At 44.5% G+C, this 22,839-nt stretch overlaps 1 protein-coding gene across 1 annotated transcript in view; it reads left to right on the forward strand.

Moving 5' to 3' along the window:
* Positions 1–22,839, forward strand: part of FRAS1 (Fraser extracellular matrix complex subunit 1) — a 523,736-nt gene that overhangs the window by 328,679 nt on the left and 172,218 nt on the right. The window contains exons 25-29 of the mRNA XM_055139083.1: positions 1,528–1,668; positions 3,973–4,113; positions 7,323–7,593; positions 13,682–13,766; positions 17,835–18,161. Of these exons, the coding sequence (XP_054995058.1) occupies positions 1,528–1,668; positions 3,973–4,113; positions 7,323–7,593; positions 13,682–13,766; positions 17,835–18,161 (965 nt within the window). The remainder of the gene's footprint in view (positions 1–1,527; positions 1,669–3,972; positions 4,114–7,322; positions 7,594–13,681; positions 13,767–17,834; positions 18,162–22,839) is intronic.

Genomic DNA, 22,839 nt, shown 5'->3' on the forward strand with positions numbered 1-22,839 from the left:
CATAACAAACAATACACAATACATTATTTTGGTTCTGTTTGGGGGCAGGGATTGGGGTTCAGGATGGAAGTATCTGAAATATGGTGGTAGGAAGGTGTCATAGTGGTGGGATTGGTGTTTGACTATGAAATGGAATCAAATATTGTGATTATAAAATAGAATAAAATTAAATTAAAAAACAGGGTAAGTGCCTAGAGCTCCCACCCTCACCTAAGCTGCCACCTGCTTGGGATTTTTTTTTTTTAACTGTTCTGAGAAAGAGCCTCTGGCAAATTTACTTTCTGGCTTTTTACCCAACTTCTGGCTGCTTTGAAAGAACTTCTGCTTCATTACAGTGAAAGTGGCCCCATTTCTGTTTTCACTGTCCAAACACTTTTTAAGGGGGGATCATCACACCCGGCAATGCTCAGGGGTTACTCCTGGCTCTGCACTCAGAAATTACTCCTGGCGATGCTCAGGGGACCATATGGGATGCTGGGAATCGAACTCGGGCCAGCCACGTGCAAGGCAAACGCCCTACCCACTGTGCTATCGCTCCAGCCCCTCCCCCGTCACCCCCCGTCCAAATACTCTTACTAAAACGTGGGCTTCAGGTCTGCCGGTGATATGGGAGAGCGCCGTAGCTGTATATCCAAAGCACAGACTCGGCGACAGGAAACCAGGAGATCTGCCACCACTCATCTCTGAAACGAGCTGTCAAGGTGGCAGGGCGCAGGGGAACCCTGGTGGAGGGAAGTTGACACAGATATTGGGATTGATGCTGGGATATTGTATCCCTAAGACTCAACTGTCAATAACTTTATAAATCTCAATTTTAAAAAAATAAATACAGTTTTTAAAAAGAGCTGAAGAACGTTTTCTCTGGATCAGGAGGTTACTTGGCACATGGACAGACACATGTTCCTCCACATGCCTCCCAGAACGCTCTACACACCAGCTACCCCACTAGCACCTTTCTCAGACCCCGCACACCTTTGGAAGCTCACTTGGTTTTATTGGCAGGATGGCAGTCTCAGTGATGCTGGGGGGAGGGGCGGGAGGGCAAGCAGTGCCCGAGATCCAACCTGGTCTCCCGCATGTAACACTCATGCCCCAGCCCTCTGAGCTTTCTCCCCAGGCCTCAGCCTCATTGGAGTATCACAAAATCTTTCCACTTGAAGTGCCCACTCAGAGTTTCCAGAGGGCCTTGCGGGAATGTTCTGTTGAGGTTTAACAGCTGAGTCCGAAAAGCTTGACACTGGAGAGAGGCTGTACAGTAACAGGGCTGGGGAATAGTCACCATGATGGTGAATATCTGTTCCTACTTTGCCAAGCTTTTTCCATTGCTCGGTCTCATCCTTTTCCAGTGGGAAGGGATCTTCTGTCCATTCCCACTTTAGAGGACGGAACACTGAATGTGGGAGAGGCCGAGTATAATCTCAGCCGCTCTTGGACCCTCATTGACTGCAGCGCACATCGCCCCGCCGGCCAGGAGGGTCGGGAGCCCCTCGGAAGCCATGCACATTCCCGTTGACTTCTGTCTTTCAGGCTGTGACAGCCACTGTCTCCAGTGCCAAGGTCCCCGGGAGTGCACCCGCTGCGAAGAGCCGTTTCTCCTCCTGGAATCTCAGTGCGTCCAGGAATGTGGCAAGGGGTACTTTGCCGATCATGTAACCCACAGATGCACAGGTAACGTGGAGATCATGCCGAGTTCTCTGGGAGGACAGCAAGTAAGGTGTGCCCAGGCACAGGGCATCAAGGGGAAGCTGAACTAGAAGCCAAATGAAAGCTCGGGGGAGCTTGGCTGAAGTTATTGATGGCTTCCTGTGAGCATCTGCCAATTGCTGGTTAAATAGAATCTAGAAGTGCAGGCCAATAATTCTCTTGCACAAATCAATACTGTCCTTAAAGGTCTTTATGGAAACGAAGCCAATATTTTATTGGATATAATGCTTATATTGAACTCGGGTGTGATATCCATTAAGAATAGATCAGCCCTATCGATATGGGCATAGAATCTTCAGTAAATAGACTAAATCATGGGTGACCCTGATATTGTCATAATACCCTTGGAGAGTAGGATTTCATAGGACAACTTAGTGAGACTCACCGGGCTTTTATTAAATGAAATTTTATCCAAAGTCTTAATCTTGTTCACAGAATTATCCATCAGTGTTTCTTCATCATTTCTAACGCAATTATTACCATGTACCAACTTAAAATATTGCTTGATATTTCATACAGTGATATTTAATCCTTGGGCATGGCATTTTATAGTTCACCAAGTTTTCTCCATCTGCATTATCTTATTCAGTAGTCAGAATAACTTGGTAGAATATTATACCCTATTTTACAGTTGGAAAATATAAGATATTTGAAAGCATTAATAAAGAGTTAAAATGAGCTATTAGGTGTGTATATGTATGCTTATATTTATTGCCATATTATACAATAGCCAAGATATGGATGAATGGCTCAAGAAGGTGTGGTGTTTATCCACAATGGAATATTATGCATCTCAAAGAAAGAAGAAAATCTTGCAATTTGCTGTAATATGGATAGAATTTGTGGATATTATGTTGAGTGAAATCTGTTCCAAGGAAAGGGGTAGATACAAAACGATCATTCTTATTTGTGAGACTTAAAGGTAGATAGCAAGACCTATGCTCTTAACCACCAAAATCAAAGGGTCAGAGAATGGCAACCTAATGGGAGAATTTTATTCACACAACTGAGTTTGCGGGGAGGACTGTTCAAAGGAAGGGCCATGGGGGTCCTTGGAGGGAGGAGGTGACTACCGTGGTGGTGGGTGTGATGTTGGAATTATGTGCTTCGGAAACCACCAATAACAGTGTTGTAAATCACAGACCCTCACTCAGTTAAAAAATTAGTTTTGAAAAGAGATATTCAAACCATATATTCTGATTCTAATCCTGAGGCACAACTGATCCAGTGTTGCCTCATCACGCCAAAAAACTCAACCAACAAAATAGAAAACAGGTTTCTGAGTACCACTGGGATGGTCAGGTGGTCCCCAGCTCCACATAACCCAAACAACTCTGCACTCTTGGGTCTTGGCACTGAGCCACCTGGCCCTGGTGTCCAGAAGTGTGACTTCTGCCCTCTCTTCACTCCTTGGAAAGCTCTCCCCAAAGAGAAGCAAGAACATTAGGCAATAAAGACTGGATTCATGGAAAATAATTGACTCAACCAAAATAATCACATAGTCCTTCAAATAGCTCGCTGTACTCATACGCTTAAAATGATAGTCACAGCAATCGTGGTGAGGTGAAAGTAGCATGATAGTAGTGGTGCAGTTGAGTCCTTTGTGTGACAGGCACGGTTTAGTCACTTCATGTGACATTGCATGTAATGCTTTCAACAGCCACGTGCACTAGGTGCCTGCCTCAGTTTTCCAAAGGAGACCCATGCAGCAAAAGTTTTTTTAAAAAACATGCCCAAGTTGACAGGTGGTAGAGAAGGAATGGTACTCAGTACCCAAATAGGCTCTGTGCTCTTAACCGCCATCGTCTGCCTCCTTACAAGTCAATATGCTTTATTTGTTTTTTGTTTTTTTTGCGGGGGTGGGCATTTTAGAACACCCCCTGTGCCACTCAGGGCTTGCTCCTGGTTCTCTGCTCAGGGATCATGCCTGGCTCAGGAGTCCATATTGAGTGCCAGAGATCAAACCTTGATCAGCCATGTGCAAGGCAATCACCTTGCTGCTGTACTATCTCAGCAACCCCAATACGGTTAAGTGTTTTAAACAACCCATTTGCCCGCATTTTCTGATCACAGTGCAGAGTGTGAGAGCATGCTTTTCCTTTGATGGGGAGATCAGTGCCCCAGGAGACACAGTAGTAAACTGTTAGCATTCTTTCTTGCTCAGTTGGAGCCATGTGGCTTGTGTCTCACTCCTCACTTTATCACTGGTGGCCTCCTGGGGGTCAGGGTCTCTGATGGACCTTATTTTGTGTGTCCTCTCTTTGATAGCCTGTCCGCCGGGATGCTTGCAGTGCCAACACAGGGACCGGTGCTATGTCTGTGCCCAGGGATTCTTCCTGAAGCTTGGCCTCTGCCTTGCCAGCTGCGTTCCTGGTTTCTCTGCCCACACTCCTAATGAAACATGTTCTGGTAAGTCCTTTTCCTTCCATGGTTTGGCGAATTCACCTGTAACTTCCTGTCACAAAGACTGAGTTTGCAGATACATTTCATATAAGTTTAAGAATCCCATCTGAGAAAGCCCCTGGTGTGGCTACAGAAAAATGAAACAAGGAACTCTTATTATAGGTAGAACATTGAGAAAACTCCACATCTAAGATCTTTGGAAAAGATAAAGTACCAATCTTAGCTTTCAAAGTCACAATGCCCTCTCCCCAATAAATCACAACAAATAGATGAGAAATTTGGTATAAAATTTTCTATAATACTGAATTCTATAGCCACATTGCAGAAAATTATATTAATCCTTAAAATATTATTTATTACATTTATGCTTACAAGGACTGGAGCGATAGCACAGTGGGTAGGGCATTTGCCTTGCATGTGCCCAACCCGGGTTTGATTCCTTCGTCCCTCTTGAAGAGCCCGGCAAGCTACCGAGAGTATCCCACCTGAATGGCAGAGCCTGGCAAGCTACCTGTGGCATACTCATTCGATATGCCAAAAACAGTAACAAGTCTTGCAATGGAGACATTACTGGTGCCCGCTCGAGCAAATCGATGAACAACGGGACGACAGTGCTATGACAGTGCTACAGTGCTATACTTACAAATATGTTTATATTTATACAAAATTAAAGGACACATTATACCAGGTGATAGGGATGCTTCCTTTGTACATACACTGAAGACAAATGATAAATAAATAATGGATAATAAAAGGAATCTGCCCCATTAGCTTTACATATTTAAAGTGGATAGATTTCAGGCCACATCATTTTCCAAAAAGAATAAAGTAGCATGTTAAAGGAAAAGATCTATTGTTTTCCAATATATTAATAACATTTCACCTTAAAAAACAAAGGAAAGCAATTTTAAATTAAATCTTAATTTTGAACCCCACAAATTATATGGATGAATGAAACTCAGGAGCCATTTATATCTGAGCATTCCATGGTTACATGAGACATATTTTAACAACTGTTGTCAATCCTTTTTTTAAAATTTGCATTTCTGACTTCTAAAGATATTAAGACTTCCCATGAGGGAGGAATCTTGAGCCTATTTTCAGGGGAGATCCTTCTGGAACTCAATTACTTGAGAGTCAGATTCCTTCTCTTGGGGTAGAATGTGAGGCAGCTTGCAAAAATGAATTTGCTTTCATTAGAATAATTTTACAGTAGAAGAGCCCTGAAATTCAGCATTGCCAAGCAGTCCTGCCTCACCTGGTTGTAAAAGGAAACGTGACCAATTACAGTGCAGACGAAACAAGCAGGAGACAGGATGAATTCTATATCGTGGTCAGGAAACCCTAACGTACCCGTCAGATGCTTCTCGTGGAAAGCTGCTAGAGAACTTTTTACACAAAAATGTGTATCTCTCAGATGAATTCTGAATATAAGCCTCTGATCATCCTCCTTCATTATCTATTCATTGATACTGTTTCAGAAAATACTACCAGCCTCTCTTCTTGCTTTGAATAGGTCTGTTGGTCATTTATATTGGGATAGGACCATGATCCTCAAACTTGAAAGATTATTAGAGTTACCTGGGAAATATAAAATACCTGAGGTTCTGAGCCAGAACATCTGGTTTGGTTTTGGTTTGGTTTGGGGGCCATATTCAGCGATGACTCAGGGGTTATTCCTGGCTCTGCACTCAGAAATATAATCCTTTCCGTCCATGCTCAAGGGAGCATATAGGGTGCCAGGGATCTAACCTGGGTTAGCCATGTGCAAGAAAATGCCCTACCAGCCGTACTATCTCTCCATGCCCCCCATCTGTAGGGCACAAGTTGCTTTATTTCTAAAGATCCCCATCTGATTCTTAATCAAACTATTGAGATATATTTTATGTAGAGTGGAATTCACCCATTAAAATATACAATTCAGTGACTTAGAATATTCACATAGACAACCATCACCGTGCCATAATTCAGGCTATTTAATCATCCTAAAGAAAAATCTAATAATTATCAGCAACCTTTTCGAATGGTTTCCTTGTTGCAAGCACTGATCTACTTTTTGTCTCTACAGATTTACCTACCTTAAACTTTTCATGCAGTCATGCAATGTATGGTCTTTATGTCCGGCTTCTCTCATACATAGCTGTTCCTGTATTCAGCCACATGATGAATATGGGCATATGCTGCTACATCATTGTGGGGTTTTTTTTGTTTGAATAACAGTGTATTATGTGGATATACCATATTTCTTTTATCCATAGATGAATGAATGAACGTATTTTGGGTATATCTACTCAGGACTATTGTGCAAGATTGCCATGATTATTCATGTAGGAGTTTTTATGCTATATGCTATCCAAAACAATACCTATATTTTCAGTTCTTTCAGGTATATACCTAGGAGAGGATTTGCTTGGTCATCTAGTAGCTTTATGTTTGTTTGAAGTACTGCCAGACTGTTTCCCCAAACTGCTGCACTATTTGACATTTCCACCAGCAATGGATGAAGGTTTCAGTTTATCCACATGCCAAAAGAACCCTTTTATTGTCCTTCTTAGATCTTGTGAAATGGCATCACAATGAGGCTTCAATTCACATTCTCCTGAAGACTAATAATGTCCAAAACCTTTTTATATGCTTATTGACCTTTTATTTGTCTTCCAAGTGCCTATTCAGATTATTCACCTGTTTTTAAATTGGGTTGTCTTTCCTTGAGCTATAAGAGTTTTTTATATGCTTTCATTACAAGTCCCTTTTCAGAGAAATGATTTACAAGTGTTTCATACCATTCTGTGAGCTGTCTTCACACTTTTTTGCTGGTATCCTTTGAGACCCAAAACTGCTTTTATTTTAATGGTATCTAATATGTCTATTTTTATTTTGTGACTTCTTTTATAGGAAAACATTGCCTGAATCAAGATCAAATAGATCTGCTCTGATCATTTCAAATGGGGGTGTGTGTGTTATAGTTAAACATATGATCCTATAGCCTCATGTGTGTTATGATGGAAACGATTGAATGAGGAGGAGACTGATGATATGTGGAGACCCATGTTCTTTCATCTCTGTTCCTCTTAATATTATTTATCTATTTTTGTATGCCCCCTCAAGCAAATCGATGAACAACGGGACGACAGTGCTACAGTGCTACAGTGTATTTACTAAAGATCTAATTGGTGAATGCACCAACCTGACCTCTGGATTAATATGTTTTTTAGCCCAAATACACACTCCGAGTCTTCATGTGAATGGTTCCCTCACCCTTGCCATTGGTTCTATGAAGCCACTGGATTTCTTGCTCCTGAATGTCCAAGACCAGGATGGCAGCGTTGAAGACCTCCTGTTCCATGTTGTGAGCACTCCCACCAATGGTCAGCTGCTGCTTTCAAGGAACGGGAAAGAGGTTCAGCTCGACAAGGCCAGGCACTTTAGCTGGAAAGATGTGCATGAGAAAAAAGTGCGTTTTGTGCACAGCAAAGAAAAGCCCAGGTGACTCCATGCCCCGTGCTCCCCTTTCCTCTGGCCCAGTAGGGCTTGGCCTGCCCTGTCTCCCTCTCCTGAAGCCACCCCTTCCCTCCCCGTCCCGATACTTCACGAAGGCCCAATGCTTCAGCTGCCTGCCATCATTTCACTGTAACTGCTCAGAGAGCACTCTGAGGGGCCTTTTTATTAATCATTATTAATCATTATTAGGGCTACTTCTCTGCTGCAGCAGTTCATAGAACAGTTACTAAATTGGGGGGGTTCAGCAGAAACAACAGATGCTATGGCTTCAGCATTGGGGAATACGTTGGAGGGACAGGAGGACTGAGCTCGTGGTTTTCAAGCTGTTGTCTGGTTCCTAGAATCCCAGAGTTGGAAGGCAGAGAAGAGTCATGCCAAGTGTCTATTATCCAGTGCATGCCTTTAAATATTGCTAATCTGTGAGCCTCTCTGGCTTTGCCCTCTGTTTAGCCCACTTCTGCGTGTCCTCCCCACTCCAGCTGACTGTGCTTCAGGAGACACAATTGATCGTTCACACCAACCCAAGCAAAAATGCCACATATTTGGCAGAGAATTTCTACTAATTCTAGAGAAAATCTAGATTAGCTTCTTGGACTCTCCTTATCACTGCTCTGCTTCATTGGTGCAGATAATTCATGGGAAATTATATATGTAAAAAAGGAATCAAAACTCAAGGAATCGTGATAATGATATGGGGAGTCACTTTTACTGCTCCCATTCAATTTGAGGTTTTTTTTTTTTTTTCTTAAGATTTGGACTAGGCGACAGGTGGAGAGAAATGTTAACGGCAGTTTTTCAGTTTCAGGTCAGCACTGGTGATACCAGTGACCTCAAAGGACCATTTATAGGAATGAGAACAAGCAACATTTACTAACTGCTAGCTCTGAGCTGGACACTCTGCTAATCATTTTATGTAAATCATATGCAGTTTATTCCCCATCTCCAGGCAGTCTGTGCCTTTAGAGGATAAATAATCTTGCATAAGGTTTGTGAGTGCAGAGGGGACTCCCACCCACAACTCTGTGACTCCACAGCCCTTCGTTTGTCCCTTACAGTTTCTGCCACCTCCATCACACTGGGGCTTGGTTGGTCATGTGCTTTCATTCTCAGGGGGCCACAGAATCCCTGCATTTCTACAGAAATGAAGCTTACATTGCCGGTGTTTGATGCCACCCTTCAAATGTTTGCTCCATTCCATGCTTTCATTTTGTTGTTCTCATATGTTTGTATGACACACAGAGTATAACAAGGCATCATGCAAGGCCAGTGGTTACTTGTCATGGAATCTATTGTGAAATGTATGAATACCATAGACGACCAAAGTCAACCTTTTTAGCTCTCTAGCCTCTTTCATCTTTGAATGAATATTTCATCATATGGTTGAATGAATAGCTCTGAACCCTGAACAGAACAAAGGATGACACCATTTGGGGGGCAAGTCTTTGAGTATTCCATATTTTGTTTTTGATACCCACTGCAATGGTGGATTTTCTTTATTTAAAAAACACATACAAAAGAAAGAGTGAGAAGAACAGTAAAATAAAGTTGGGAGGAACCCATGAAAAAGAGGAAATTTTATAGATATAAATGTGTAGTATATAATGTATCATGATTACGATCACAAAATCCCATTAATCATCGATTTCTTGAGTGGGCTCAGTAACCTCTCCATTCGTCCTTTCCCTGAGATCTTAGAAGTCTCTCTCAACTGGGCCCTCCCAATGATGTCTCATTGGAGGCTCTTTCAGGGTCAGGGGAATGAGATCCAGCTTGTTACTGGATTTAGCATATGAATACACCATGGGAAGCTTGCAAGGCTGTCCCATGTGGGCAGGAAACTCTCAGAAGCTTGCCAATTTATCCCAGAGGGAGAAGCAGGCTACAAGATATCGCTTCTGGGAGCTTGCTTTTAAGAATCTCTCTGGATGTTGGCCGTTGATGGGATTACACACACCTGGGTTCCTCTGCCAGTACCTTCATGCGTGAGGCCTGTCCGAATGTGTGGAGAGGGGCCTCGAGCGTGACTATAGCTAGGTTCTGGTGGTCTTCGGCCGCCGGGAGCTCTGCTCGGGGTGGGGTGGGAAGCTGGAGCCCATCCCCTCCGAGGGGCCCCGGGGAAGACAGCCAGGCATGTGGGCAAGAGACTTATATAATATAATATATATTATATATAAATACATATAGAGTGTATATATGTATGTGTGTATATATGTATGTATCTCACATACATCATACATACAAGTCTCTGAATGACCCAAAATCAAAGAAACAGCCTACCACATAGGTTTCTATTCTGTTTTCCTCATGAAAACACTAGCCATGCTTCTTTTGGATTAGATTCATTTAAAAGTTTTTTTTTTTTCTGTGTTATTAGTTTTGAGGATCACATTCATCTATTCTTAGGGCTTATTCTTGTCTCTGTGCTTAGGGATCACTCCTGGCAGTGCTCTGGGATCCTGTGTAGTGCCCGGGATCAAGCCCAGGTCAGCCACAAAAAAAGGCAAGCGCCTCACCCAGCTGTACTCTGAAATTCTATAGGGAGGGGAAAACTCCTGCAGTGGCTAGGACAGTCTCTAAATATAGACCTAGTGACTGTGATCAACTGACTTCACTGAAATGCTAAATACGGTCGCTGGAATCTTGATGCCATCATCAGGCAATTTTCCCAGTAGGTTGGGGATGACACCCTCCTTTGTGCTTTCATTAATTGCGTTCCCTTAGAGTCTAGCCATGGGAGAGGAGAGTGGCAGGATGGAGGTGGGACAGAAGGACTCGAGGGCTGCAGTACGGGCCTTGCCTGTCTGTGGCCTCGACTTTGATTCCTGGCCCTGAGTGGTCCCGGAGCTCTATTAGCTGTAGGTTTGGTGGCACCTGGAGCACCACAGGGCCTGAGCTGCTTCACATCACCCGGCCGAGCACTGGTCATGTTATACTGCTAGGAGTGGCCCTTGGGCCCCTGAGCACTGCTTGGGAGCCCTCCCTGCAAATAAAATAAATGAAGCAGAAAGCTTCATGATGAAATGGAGGAAAGAAGATGAGAAAAAATATATATATCGTAGTATAGTTTGTGTTTAGTAAAATTTCATGTTTTTAAGTGGAGGCTACATATTTGTTAACACCATTAGTGTGTTACCATGAGTGTTAACAAATAATAGAGTCACTCTCAGTTTCAAGCCACAACCACAAGCAAGATATAAAATAGTTTTTTTTGTCCAAGAAACTCCTTGTGTAGCCCCTCCCTTCCTCCCATATCCCTATAAAGCACTAGTCTGTTTTCTACCCTAATAATCTTATCCTTTGAGATGTCATGTGAATGAAATCTTTGTTCCAGGGTTTTACATAATGCTTTTGAGATCCATCCATGTTCTTACAGTGCATGTGTAGTTCCCTGAGTAGCTGTGATGGGGGCCCGAGAGATAATATGTGAGGTAGGGTACTTAACCTTGCACACAGCCACCGCTGACCCAGGGTTAATCCCCAGCATCCCATACGGTCCCCAGAGCACTGCCAGGACTAATTCCTGAGTGCCGAATCGGGAGTTACCCCGAGCATCTCCAAACGCTGCCTAAACACTAATTGCACAAACAAACAAGGAAACCTGTTCAAGAACTTGAAAAGCAATGGTTTCCACAGTAGACAGAACCGTTTAAACTGCCAGAGTGTGTGAATGCCACCCTGGCCGGTGAGCAGCAGCTTCTGCACTTGGCTGATCTTTGAAGGCTGCTAACTCCCAGCTTCCCTTCCACGGGGCCTGCAGCTGTGGGAACACTGTCTCGCTGAAAATAGGAACACAGCAAAGAGCCTCACTGTGTTCTACTAATTAGGCCCTTTGGTTGCAAGTAATGGAAATCGATTTGAACTAGATTAAGAAAACTAGTAAGGCTCGTAATGGATCACATCATGGGAAGGGCTCAGATCTCGAAGGCAGCAAGGAATGGTCGGTTTCAGAGCAGGTCCAGAATCAGAAGCGGGAAATAGGGCTCAAGTCTTGCTCCTGTCTTAGGGTCTCTTGGTTCATCACCCACAAGCCTTGGTCCACCACGTTCTTGTAGGCACGATAGTTCCTGGCTCCCTGTAGCCGAATGGGCTTTCAGGCTAATTCTAAGTTCCCAAGGGATCGTCAGCCTTCATTCTCTGGCCCCACATTGCATACATGTGTGCCAGGAGAAGGAACATTTGCAGTCATCTCATTCCAATATGATTTCAAACATTGCTAGTGAGGGTTCATACTCATGAATTAAATGGCAGAGGTTAGGAAGAGGGTCTGTAGGAGACAGAAGTCATAGAGAAATATTCAGATACCGCGAAAGATTCCATTCTCCTGTTTGAACCATTATCCTGTCTTACTAACTTGTCTTGCCCTGACTGCTAATTTCCAACTCATTGTATATCTCACTTGGATTTTTCTTTGGTTTGGGATCACACCCAGTGGTGCTCAGGGCTTACTCCTAGCTCGGTACTCAGGAATCACTTTGGTGGGGCTTTGGGGACCATCTGGGGTGCCAGGGATTGAACCCAGGTCAGCTATGTGCCAACAGAGCACTTGAAACGCCACTATCTTTTCAGCCAATATTTACTCCACTTAAAAAACAGGAAGCAGCATGTTCACATTCTTTGCTTCCCTTTATTTAAACACATGTTCACAAAATTGTTCATAATACAGTTGTCCCAGGCTTTCAGTGTTCAGATCCCAGTCCCACCTCCAGTGTGACCTTCCCTCCACCATCCTCCCAAAGCCAGCACACAGTCATGTGTTTTATATCACTTGCTACAACTAAATGGCTGAGAAAATTATCAAAAAATAGCACTATAGCACTTCACTGTAGCACTGTCATCCTGTTCTTCATCGATTTGCTCAAGCAGGCAAGTGAGACTTGTTACTGTTTTTGGCATATCGAATACGCCACAGGGAGCTTGCCAGGAGGGACACTCTTGGTAGCTTGCCAGGCTCTCTGAGAAGGACGAAGGAATCGAACCCGGGTCAGCCACATGCAAGGCAAACGCCCTACCCGCTGTGCTATCACTCCAGTCCATCAAAAAATACTTCAGTAAAAGAAAATTTGATCTCACATTATTTTTATGGAGTGATAGCACAGCGGGTAGGGCATTTACCTTGCATGCAGCCAACCCAGGTTCGAATCCTCCACTCCTCTCAGAAAGCCTGGCAAGCTACCGAGAGTATCCCACCCGCACGGCAGAGCCTGGCAAGCTACCCGTGGCATATTTGATATGCCCCAAACAGTAAGAACAAGTCTCACAATGGAGACGTTACTGGTGCCTGCTCAAGCAAATCGATGAGCAAACGGATGACAGTGATACATGATATCTAAAACTTCGTAGTAGTTTTATCTGCATCTCCTCATATTTATTGTTATCTGCTCATATGTTTTTCCTGTGCCAGGGAGCAAACCCAGGGTCTCACCCAGCGCCATACCACTGAGCCACCTCCCCAGATATCTTTCTTTAACTTGCAATATGAGTGTTATATTCCTATGGTGGCATAATGCAAATTCTGACTTGCCTGTGACCTGGAAATGTAAGAACTTTGCTTCACTGCTCTCTACCTGTCCTCTCTCTTGAGATGTTGCTGTGATGGCTGTGACTCCAGCCACACTTGGCTATGATGCTTGCACAGTGGAGTTGTGTAGCTCACCCGGATTTGCCCAGCCTCTCACGCTGTTCACACTCAGCCTCAGTGCTCGCCAAGGGATGTGTTCCTGTAGCTATGGGGCTTGTATACCTACTGGCTGAGGGGTCACACTTCCTGGTCTGGTGTTGCTTATTTTAGCTTGGGTGCTCGTCAGTCCCTCTGAGGTGAGAATCTCACCCTGCAGAGCAGCAGGTGATCACACGTGGCACCAGGGACGACAGGCACCAGAGGTGCCTGAATCATGCTTGCACATGCCTCAGGTGCCAGGGGATGAACTTGCGGCCTCATGTTTTCCAGGCAGATATTTTAGCCATTGAACCAAATCCCCAACCCACCCCCGTGAAAATACTTCTAAATCTTTTTGTCTTTCTGAGGACTAATATGGTTGTATTTTCCCTTTCTGTTCTGGGGCACATCTTTTAGGAAAGGTTACTTTTCACTGAAAATCAGTGACCAGCAGTTCTTCTCGGAGCCAAAGCTGATCAACATACAAGCATTTTCAACACAGGTAAGAAAACTTCTCGACAGTGAATAATTTCACTTGTCTACGAAGTCTCAAATGTATTCTGAGGTTTCTTGGACTCAGTAAAAATGATGAGCTAGATAAATTTTGTTTCATTTGTTTAAAATGCCACTAGAAAAGTGTTTGGCACTTGTGGGCAATAACCTGACAACCAAACAAGTACTTACATGTCTATAGTAAGTATTTCTTAGCCTTTATCGTGCGATCCTCACCTTGACCTGCGGATAATAATATGACATTATTATCCCCAATTTTTCAGAAGAGGAAACTAAGTCATTGCAAGTTTTAGTCGGTGGCTTATGTTGATGTAGCTAAGAGAGGTGAGGTTTGTGTTCAGTCAACCTGGCTACAGCATCAGCGCTGTTAACCATTGTATTATGGTGCCTGACTTGACTGTATTGAATCAATTCAATAGAATTGTTTCTCAGAACAATTGGAAGTTGTTCCAGTTAAGACTTGTCTTATTTTGGCGTGGGTTTATTTAAATATTTCTCTCTCCAGGGTTATTTTACCTATCATGTAGGCAGACGATGTCAAACTCAGTTTGCAGCAGTTAAAGCACCTTGTTAACGATGAACTTAAATGGGGTGCCCGCATGGTCATCCGTCAAGCGTGGGTCAGAGGAAATCCTGGTAGATGCTATAAAACTAAATGTGATGGCTCTTCTGCGCTTATCCCTCAGCTGTCGACTTGAACTGATGTGTCCAGAATACATATCTCGGCCTCTGTGCTGAATGAGTGAGCTTGCGGGAGTGAGTCGCTAACCTGTGCAGGGAGGGAAGGGAGAGATCTGTCTTCTGGGCGCAGGCAGCCGCAGGATCGAATATCTTATTTAGACAACCTAACTATTGGGCTCGTCAGTGTGTGAGTTCTATTCTGAGGAACAAGATCAGTGTTTTTTTCCTTACACTGATATCTTCATATTTCTGTCCCTAATGAGAAGAGCAAGATCCCAGGTAACAGAGACTCAGAGCAAACCCCCCCCCCCACACACACACACACTGCTCCCCACCCAGGCACCTCTGCTGCAGTCGCACCGCAGGTGACTGAAAGCCAGGGATGGTGAGAAATTCATCCCAAGCTAATTTGATCCCAGGGTTGGACAGGTAGTAGGAATTTCTTTCATTCTCTCTTTGGGGCCATACCCAGCAGTGCTCAGGGCTTATTCTTTTTTTTTTCTTTTCTTTTCTTTCCTTTCCTTTCCTTTTCTTTTCTTTTCTTTTCTTTTCTTTTCTTTTCTTTTCTTTTCTTTTCTTTTCTTTTCTTTTCTCTTTATTGAATCACCATGAGATAAAGTTGCAAAGCTGTTCATGGTCAGGTTTTAGTCAGTGTTCCAATGCCCATCCCTCCACCAGTGCACATTTCCCACCACCAATGTCCCCAGTTTCCTTGCCACCACCTTTCCCTGCCCCCTGCACCAGTCTTGCACTCTCTCTCTCTCTCTCTCTCTCTCTCTCTCTCTCTCTCTCTCTCTCTCTCTCTGCTTTTGGGCATTATGGTTTGCAGTACAGATACTGATTGGTTATCATGCTTGCTCCCTAACCCACTTTCAGCATGCAGTTCTTATCCAGAGCGATCATTTTTTTGTTTTTGTTTGTTTGTTTTTGGATCACACCCGACAATGCACAGGGGTTACTCCTGGCTATGCACTCAGGAATTACTCCTGGCGGTGCTTGCTGGGAATTGAACCCGGGTTGACCGAGTGCAAGGCAAACCCTCTATGCTATTGCTCCAGCCCCAGAGCGATCACTTTCATAGTGGTTCCTTCTCTATCCCAACTGTCAGGGCTTATTCTTGCCTCCACGCTCCGGCATCCCTCCTAGTGGGGCTCAGGAAACCACACAAGGTGCTTGGGATCAAACCAAGGCTGGCTGCCTACAAGCAGACACCCTACCTGCTATGCGACCGCTCCAGCCTCAAGAAATTCTTTTTCGATTGAAGCTAAAATGTCAAAGCTGTAAATATGAGCCAGGGGCCAAATGAGGTCTCAGAATGTGCTGTCTTAGATGCTTCTCACTGCGTAAACTCACAAGTTGTGTGTTGTTCTTTTTGGTTTGGGTTAACGTGGTTACTTTGATTAGGTGAGTAACAAAAAACAGGGTAGATGTTGATGGTTGACTTCCTAACCAGAGAGGGTGAGTTCTCGGGTTCCCTGATAAAAATTTACCCAAATCAAGTGATAGAGAGGGATTTCTATTTTTCTATTTTCTTCATTATATGAGAAGCCTTTCCCATTTTAACTTTCAGGACACTGGAGTTAGAGTTAGGGAGATGCACTGGGACCCCAGCTTGGTTCCCGACACCCCACAGCCCTGGAATGCCCTCAGGCCAGCAGGGCCTGAGCTTGGAAGCGTCAGGACTAATTGGCCGAGTGTCACTGGGAGAGCCTCTGGTCCCCAAGACTCCTGGATTCCCCTAACCCCAGAGGTGGAATCTTAGAAATGCATTTTATTAGCATTTTCTTTCCTTACCTTTCTGTGATATTTTGCTACGAATCTGTGCCTCCCCGAAGATTTCCTCATGCGAGTTAATTTGATCATTTCCCTTTACAGATCTTGACATCACCCCTGACTTTCGCTTTCAGAATCCGAGGGGTCATTTATTCCCGTGTAGAGAATCACAGCTTTTGAACTCTCACTTGGGAATTTTGAGGACTAGCTATTATCTGGATTTTCGCTATGTGATTATTATAATAATGCATTAGTTAGACATTACTTTAATAGGTACTGAAATTCCAGGAGGCCAGGAGGGTATTTGGGTAATTTATAAAGAAAACCATTTGGATTCAAGAAGGCAATGTGCTGAGAAGTCCAAGGTGGTTCAACTCCAGATGATATAAAACAACCAAGAGAAAACGTTTTTCTTTGGCTTCTGGCCTCAGGGGGTTTTCTGTTTGTTTGTTTAAGTGAATCATTTTCCCTGTTGTGGTTCAGCGACTCTTATCTTGATGAAGGGGCGTTTTATCTGTGACTCACGTTGGCGAGGAAAGCCAGCGCTCCTCAGGAAAATTTGGTTTGCTTTCCTGGCGGTGCCACACGAGTTAATCGGATGCTCGCCTACTCCCTGGGCCCCGCACTCTGGTCAGGCCGAGTTGAGATGCGCTTCTTCAGGATGCAGGAGATGCAGCTGGAAGAACTTAATCCTGAAAGAGCAGGAACTCGTGTGCAGACACTTTCCTGAGGCAGAGCCCAGCCCACAGTCCCCACGGCTCTGATGAGGCGCTCTTGGAGTCACACAATCGACTGGTTTCCCTGACCTGGACCTGTCTCAGTTACAGAGCAGAGGGAGATACCTCCAGGGAGTAGGGTAGGGGTGGGGACGCCAGGGGGGTGCACTGAAATGATGGGGGGTGTTGACGCCTCAAGTGCAACTGGAGGATGTTTCCCGTTGTTTTACTTCTAAAAAAAAAAAAGTTGATTTCCAGGGTATTACTGACGGAATTCATTTTTTTTTTTTGAGAAGAAGGCAGTTTTATTTGGATTTTATTCTCAAATGTATTTGAGAGCCTCTGGTGCAACTCAAGAGAGCAGAGATATTAGAGAGATAGAAGCAAGCAGCTCCTCATTCACTTCTGGTGAATTCTCTGTCCTTGTTTTTTTTTTTTCTTTTGGGGTCACACCTGGCAATGCTCAGGGGTTACTCGGGGCTCTGCACTCAGGAATTAGTCCTGGCGGTGCTCAGGGAACCATATGGGATGCTGGGAATCAAACCCAGGTCGGCCTCGTGCAAGGCAAACGCCCTACCCGCTGTGCTATCGCTCCAGCCCCCAGAATTCTCTGTTCTTGAAGCAGCTTGAGAACGCTCCAGAAGCAGAGGTGGAAATGAGCTTCTTTTTCAGTGTTTAGTAGGACTGATGGGTTGCCCCTCTAGCAAAAGCTTTGCCTTTGAGCAGTTTGCCCCTTTGTGAAATGAGCTGGCCTTGGAGGTCGGGCTGGGGGATGGGAGGAGCGTCAAAACATCAACCCAGCAGCCCACGGCTGGCTCCTCGTCCACCCGGTGGCCATTTCTTCCTGCCCCACGTTCTCTTTCCCTCTCCTTTGCTCAAATCCTCAGGCCCCGTATGTGCTGAGGAATGAGGCACTGCGTATCAGCAGGGGAGAGAAGGGGACCATCACCAACCAGCTGCTCGACATCCGCGATGACGACAACCCCCAGGACGTGGTCGTCGAGGTGCTGGACCCTCCACGCCACGGCCAGTTGCTGCACACGCTGCAGTCCCCTCCCGCTGCACTCCGTCAGTTCCGGCTGGACGAGCTGTCCAGGGGCCTCCTCCACTATGCTCACGGGGGCTCACACGGCACGGCTGACGTGGCCGTGCTGCAGGCCAACGATGGACACTCCTTCCAGAATATCCTCTTTCACGTGAAGATTGTTCCCAAGGTAGGTGTTACTCTTTTCTTTTTTTCTTTTTTTTGCTTTTTGGGTCACACCCAGCAATGCTCAGGGGTTACTCCTGGCTTTGCACTCAGGAATTACTCCTGGCAGTGCTTGGGGGACCATATGGGATGCCGGGGATCGAACCCGGGTCGGCCCCGTGCAAGGCAAACGCCCTACCCACTGTACTATCGCTCCGGCCCAAAAGTAGGTATTCTTTTTTTTTTTTTTCCCATGGGTGGCGGGGCCACACCGGGCTGTGCTCAGAGCTTACTTCTGGCTCTACACTCCCGAGTGGCTCCTGGTAAGGCTCAGGTACACGGGGTGCTGGGGATTGAGGTAAGGCAAGCACCTTATCCATCCTGTCTGACCTGAGAGGTGTCAATCTTAAGCGACAGTTTCCTTTTACCCAGGTGCAGAATCCTGTTGATATTATTTTGCAATACTCATACATATGTATGGCTATTTGTTCACACACGTATTAGGTGTGAACTTATTGTGGCGCTACGTACGACTGAACTTTGTTACCAAAGTATAATAAAAGGTAGTTCCCAATCTCAAGGGTAGTTACATATTTGTTCAGGAATACCCTTGGTCTAAGAGAACTTTTAAACATGTACCATATCGGATGTTCTTACAGATTTCTGATGTAATGGCTATCGGTGCTCAGGGTTAATTTCTAGCAACACCAGAGATTGAACCTGTCTTGGCCGCATTCAAGACAAGCTCTGTAACAACTGTAATATCTCCATATTCCCGGTAACATCCTGTGCTGCCTGATACTAGTTCACTAGAGGATCTTTTCTCTATTACAGCAAGAATGACCCTTTTTCTTGGTGGTAGATTGGGGAACAGGATTTTATTTATTTATTTATTTTTTTATTGCTTTTTGGGTCACACCCGGTGATGTACAGTGGTTACTCCTGACTCTGCACTCAGGAATTACTCAGGGGACCATATGGGATGCTGGAAATTGAACCCGGGTCGATCGCGTGCAAGGCAAACACCCTACCCGCAGAGCTATCGCTCCAGCCCCTATTTTTTTTTAAAATGTTACTCTAAATATCAGTACATAATTAAGTGTCATTAATGATTAGTAAGGGAGACCAATTTGCTGAGGGCAATTTAGAAGTCACTTGTCACTTTCTCACCAGTTATCAGCCAAAGTTTGTGATGGATCCTTGGGAGGGTAAACAGCTGAACCTAACACCGTCTGCTCGCTGGTTTCTTCGCTCTTGTGTCATTGTTTCCAGCTTCTGAAATCAGTGATGGTAGCAAAAGATAGATGGGAGTAGGTGAAGACTTACTTATGAGATGAGTCGGCACAGAGCCAGCTTGTAGCTAATCCTAATTATCACTCTGCAAACAACCGCCCTGGGAGATGAGATTTAGTTCTGAAGAGATGAAGTCTAGACACAAAAACTTTTCTTTTCTTCCTGCTTGGTGTCTTTCCAGAGGTTGTCACGGGGCTTTCGTGCAGCCGAGCAGCCGCCTTTCCTAGCATCTTTCATCTCCAAGTGTGGGCTTCGGGGCAGCTTGTTGCACAATGATCTCACGTGATGTGTCCCACGGTTGGAGGGTATTTCTAGGGTTTTAGCTGCTATGGCTACCCTACCAAAACAAAGAAAAACTCATAACTTCGTAAACCTTTTTGGTTATGAATAGAACCTAAGCATAGAACTTGAGAGCCTTGCAGTGCTTGGAACTCGGGAATCATGTTGGTGTTTATGGTGTGTGGGCCTCCCCGCCCCCTCCCGCCCTTCATTCCCTGTAGTGATGCTGTTATTACGCTGCATTCCTTAGAGTGTCCTACTTTCATGTCTCATCAGTGACCTAATGGCTACTAAACCACGGAACTGGGACGACAAAAGCAGTGACCGGTCCCCAGTTCCATTCGCCAGCTTAATAATAAATTTGACACTATAATAGAGTAGTATTTATAAATAGACATTATACTTCGTTTGAGAAATGACAAGAACTTTTCCTTTTATCTAATTGCAAATCTTAGCGAAGAAGGTTAAACTGAAAGGCTTCATAATCTTAATTTTTCTAAAGGAAATTCTATCCTGGGTAGATTTTTTTTTTAATTTAAATCTTTATTTAGCACCAATGCTTTGATAACAGAAAGAAAGAAAGAAAGAAAGAAAGAAAGAAAGAAAGAAAGAAAGAAAGAAAGAAAGAAAGAAAGAAAGAAAGAAAGGAAGAAAGAAAGGAAGAAAGAAAGGAAGAAAGAAAGCATTGGATCTTCACTAATTCTGTTATGTCTGTACAATTACTATCTATCACTTCTCCAACAGTGGGCACTGGGGAGAAGGGGCAGAAGCATTTACTTTTAGTAAAGGTATTGGTGCTAGGGCTATAATTTTGAACTGAGCTCACTCTGATTCCTCCGACTTTAAAGTTAACTGCATGACTCTTTACATTGTAGTCCCTAGTTTTCACTGTTTTGGCCCTATGTATTCTTATACCTTTAATGGACACACTGGACAAGTCATTTAGTTGTTTTGGGTTTTTTTTTTTTTTTGGCTTTTTGGGTCATACCTCGTGATGCTTAGGGGTTACTCCTGGCTCTTCACTCAGGAATTACTCCTGGCAGTGCTATGCTCCTGCCCCAAGTCATTTAGTTCTTTTCTCAATGTCCTGTCCAAGTTTTCTGAGCTCTAGGCCTCCTGGAATTCTTCCCCATGGACTCAACACATCTTGTTACAAGTGAAGCTCTTTATAATCGTAAGTCTGGTGAAGCCCAAGAAGGAAAAAAAAAAGGCCTCAACTGTTAGCAGTTTCCAGCAAATGTGGAGCCAACATGACTGATTTTGTTCTGAAAATCTCCTCTGAAGATGAACGACTTGTCCCTCTCCTGAGGCTTATTAAGGTTGTCTGCTGATGTCTTAGCTGGAGATGGCCAAGGGGGTTAGGGCTAATTCCTGGTGAATGGATAAAAAACTAATTCTGATGCAACTCACCAGAATCTTTAACGTAGCAAGAGAAACGAAAGGGGAAGAAGTGCTCCGAGAGGGTTGCTTCTCGGGAGAGCGGCGCTTTCTCTGGAACCACGAGCATCACAGGACTGGCTCATTTTCACGGGCTGGATACATTTGGGGCTCCTGTCTTTGAACTGCTTTCTCGGGTCGGACAGGCAGCCTTCAGAAAACCACTGCCGACGTTGGGGTTCCCTTTCCTGGATGGAAGGTGAATTGAGTGTCAGTTCCACCTGAGCTTCTCAAATTCCGTTTCATTTCCCCATCTTTGATGGTACTCCTTAGCCAGGGAGGGGAGCAACCCCACTGCCATGCTCCAGGCTCTTTCCGGAGTCACTGCGGAGGAAAGAGACCCAGGACTGATGTTAAACTCTTTCTACTGGGGGAAGGAGGGAAAAGAAACCCAGAAGATTAAAAGGTAATAAAGAGTGCTCTGCTGAACAGGCTTTCATTAATTGGGTGGATCGGCAGCCCTCAGCCTGCTCGAGGGATGATCCTTAAGCAATCTGACATCTCATAAAGGGCTAAGCTGTGGGCAGGGGAGAGTCCCACGATTGGTGGGTTCTCGACACTCTGGAGCTGTCAAGGAATTACCTTCTTTTCCGTTAATTAAGATGCCCATGGAAACGGGGCCTCTTTTTCCACGTTGGCGATGAATTTGATGATCTTTCTGACCTACTTTGTTGTTGGAGCAGTTATTTTCTGCAACGGGGTAATGCTTTGATGTTAAAAGTCCCAGAATGTCAGGACCTGAACTGGATATAACATTGTGTTGCCACGAGTCCTTTCTGGCTGTTGGAACTTCTTGAGGGTCTCAATTTCCTTAATCTCACCAGCCCATTGAATATCTCATAGGGACACAATTTACAGGACACAAAGTAAGAATTCTTATGAAGACACATAATGTCTTATAGGGAGGCACTAATGTTTGTGGAAATTACAAATTTAAATTAAACAAAAACTATTTTTAATAAGATCTTTCTCCTAAATAAATGAATCGCAGCATGTACCAGGGTTTTATTATATTTTGATTTCCTTAATTTATTCAATTTAGTGTCTCTGAAAGGACTTCACTGGGAAAACATTTGATTTTATCATAGACCATATACATTTATAATTTGACATAAAAATATGTAAATACACTGTAGTTATATCTGTAAAGTAGTTGAAATCTTCTTGAAAAGAAGGCTCCTTTTTTTTTTTTTGCTTTTTGGGTCACACCCAGAGATGCACAGGGGTCACTCCTGGCTCATGCACTCAGGAATTACCCCTGGCGATACTCAGGGGACCATATGGGATGCTGGGATTCGAACCTGGGTTGGCCGCGTGCAAGGCAAACAAACGCCCTACCTGCTGTGCTATCACTCCAGCCTCAACCATATTCTTTTCTTTTCCCATTTTTGTTTGTGTACTTGGATTTACAATAGTATGAAAGCTTGAGACCTCCAAGCCTGCTAGGATCAGGTCTGGGCCTCTTCCGCCCAGATTCCCCATATTCTAGTAGCTAGGCAGTCACACCCAGGAACTGCCCCTGGCACCATGTAATCCCAACATCCAGAGCCTATAAAACCAAGCTCCCAGAAGAGAGTGACGCAGAGAGTCTCTTGCCCCTGCGCCTGGCTGTCTTCCCGGGGCCCCTTGGAGGGGGTGGGTTTCAGTTTCCCTCCCTACCTCGAGCAGAGCCCCAGCAGCCGAAGACCTCTGGA

The sequence above is a fragment of the Sorex araneus genome, chromosome 5 (genome assembly GCF_027595985.1).
Source record: "Sorex araneus isolate mSorAra2 chromosome 5, mSorAra2.pri, whole genome shotgun sequence".
NCBI lineage: Eukaryota > Metazoa > Chordata > Mammalia > Eulipotyphla > Soricidae > Sorex > Sorex araneus.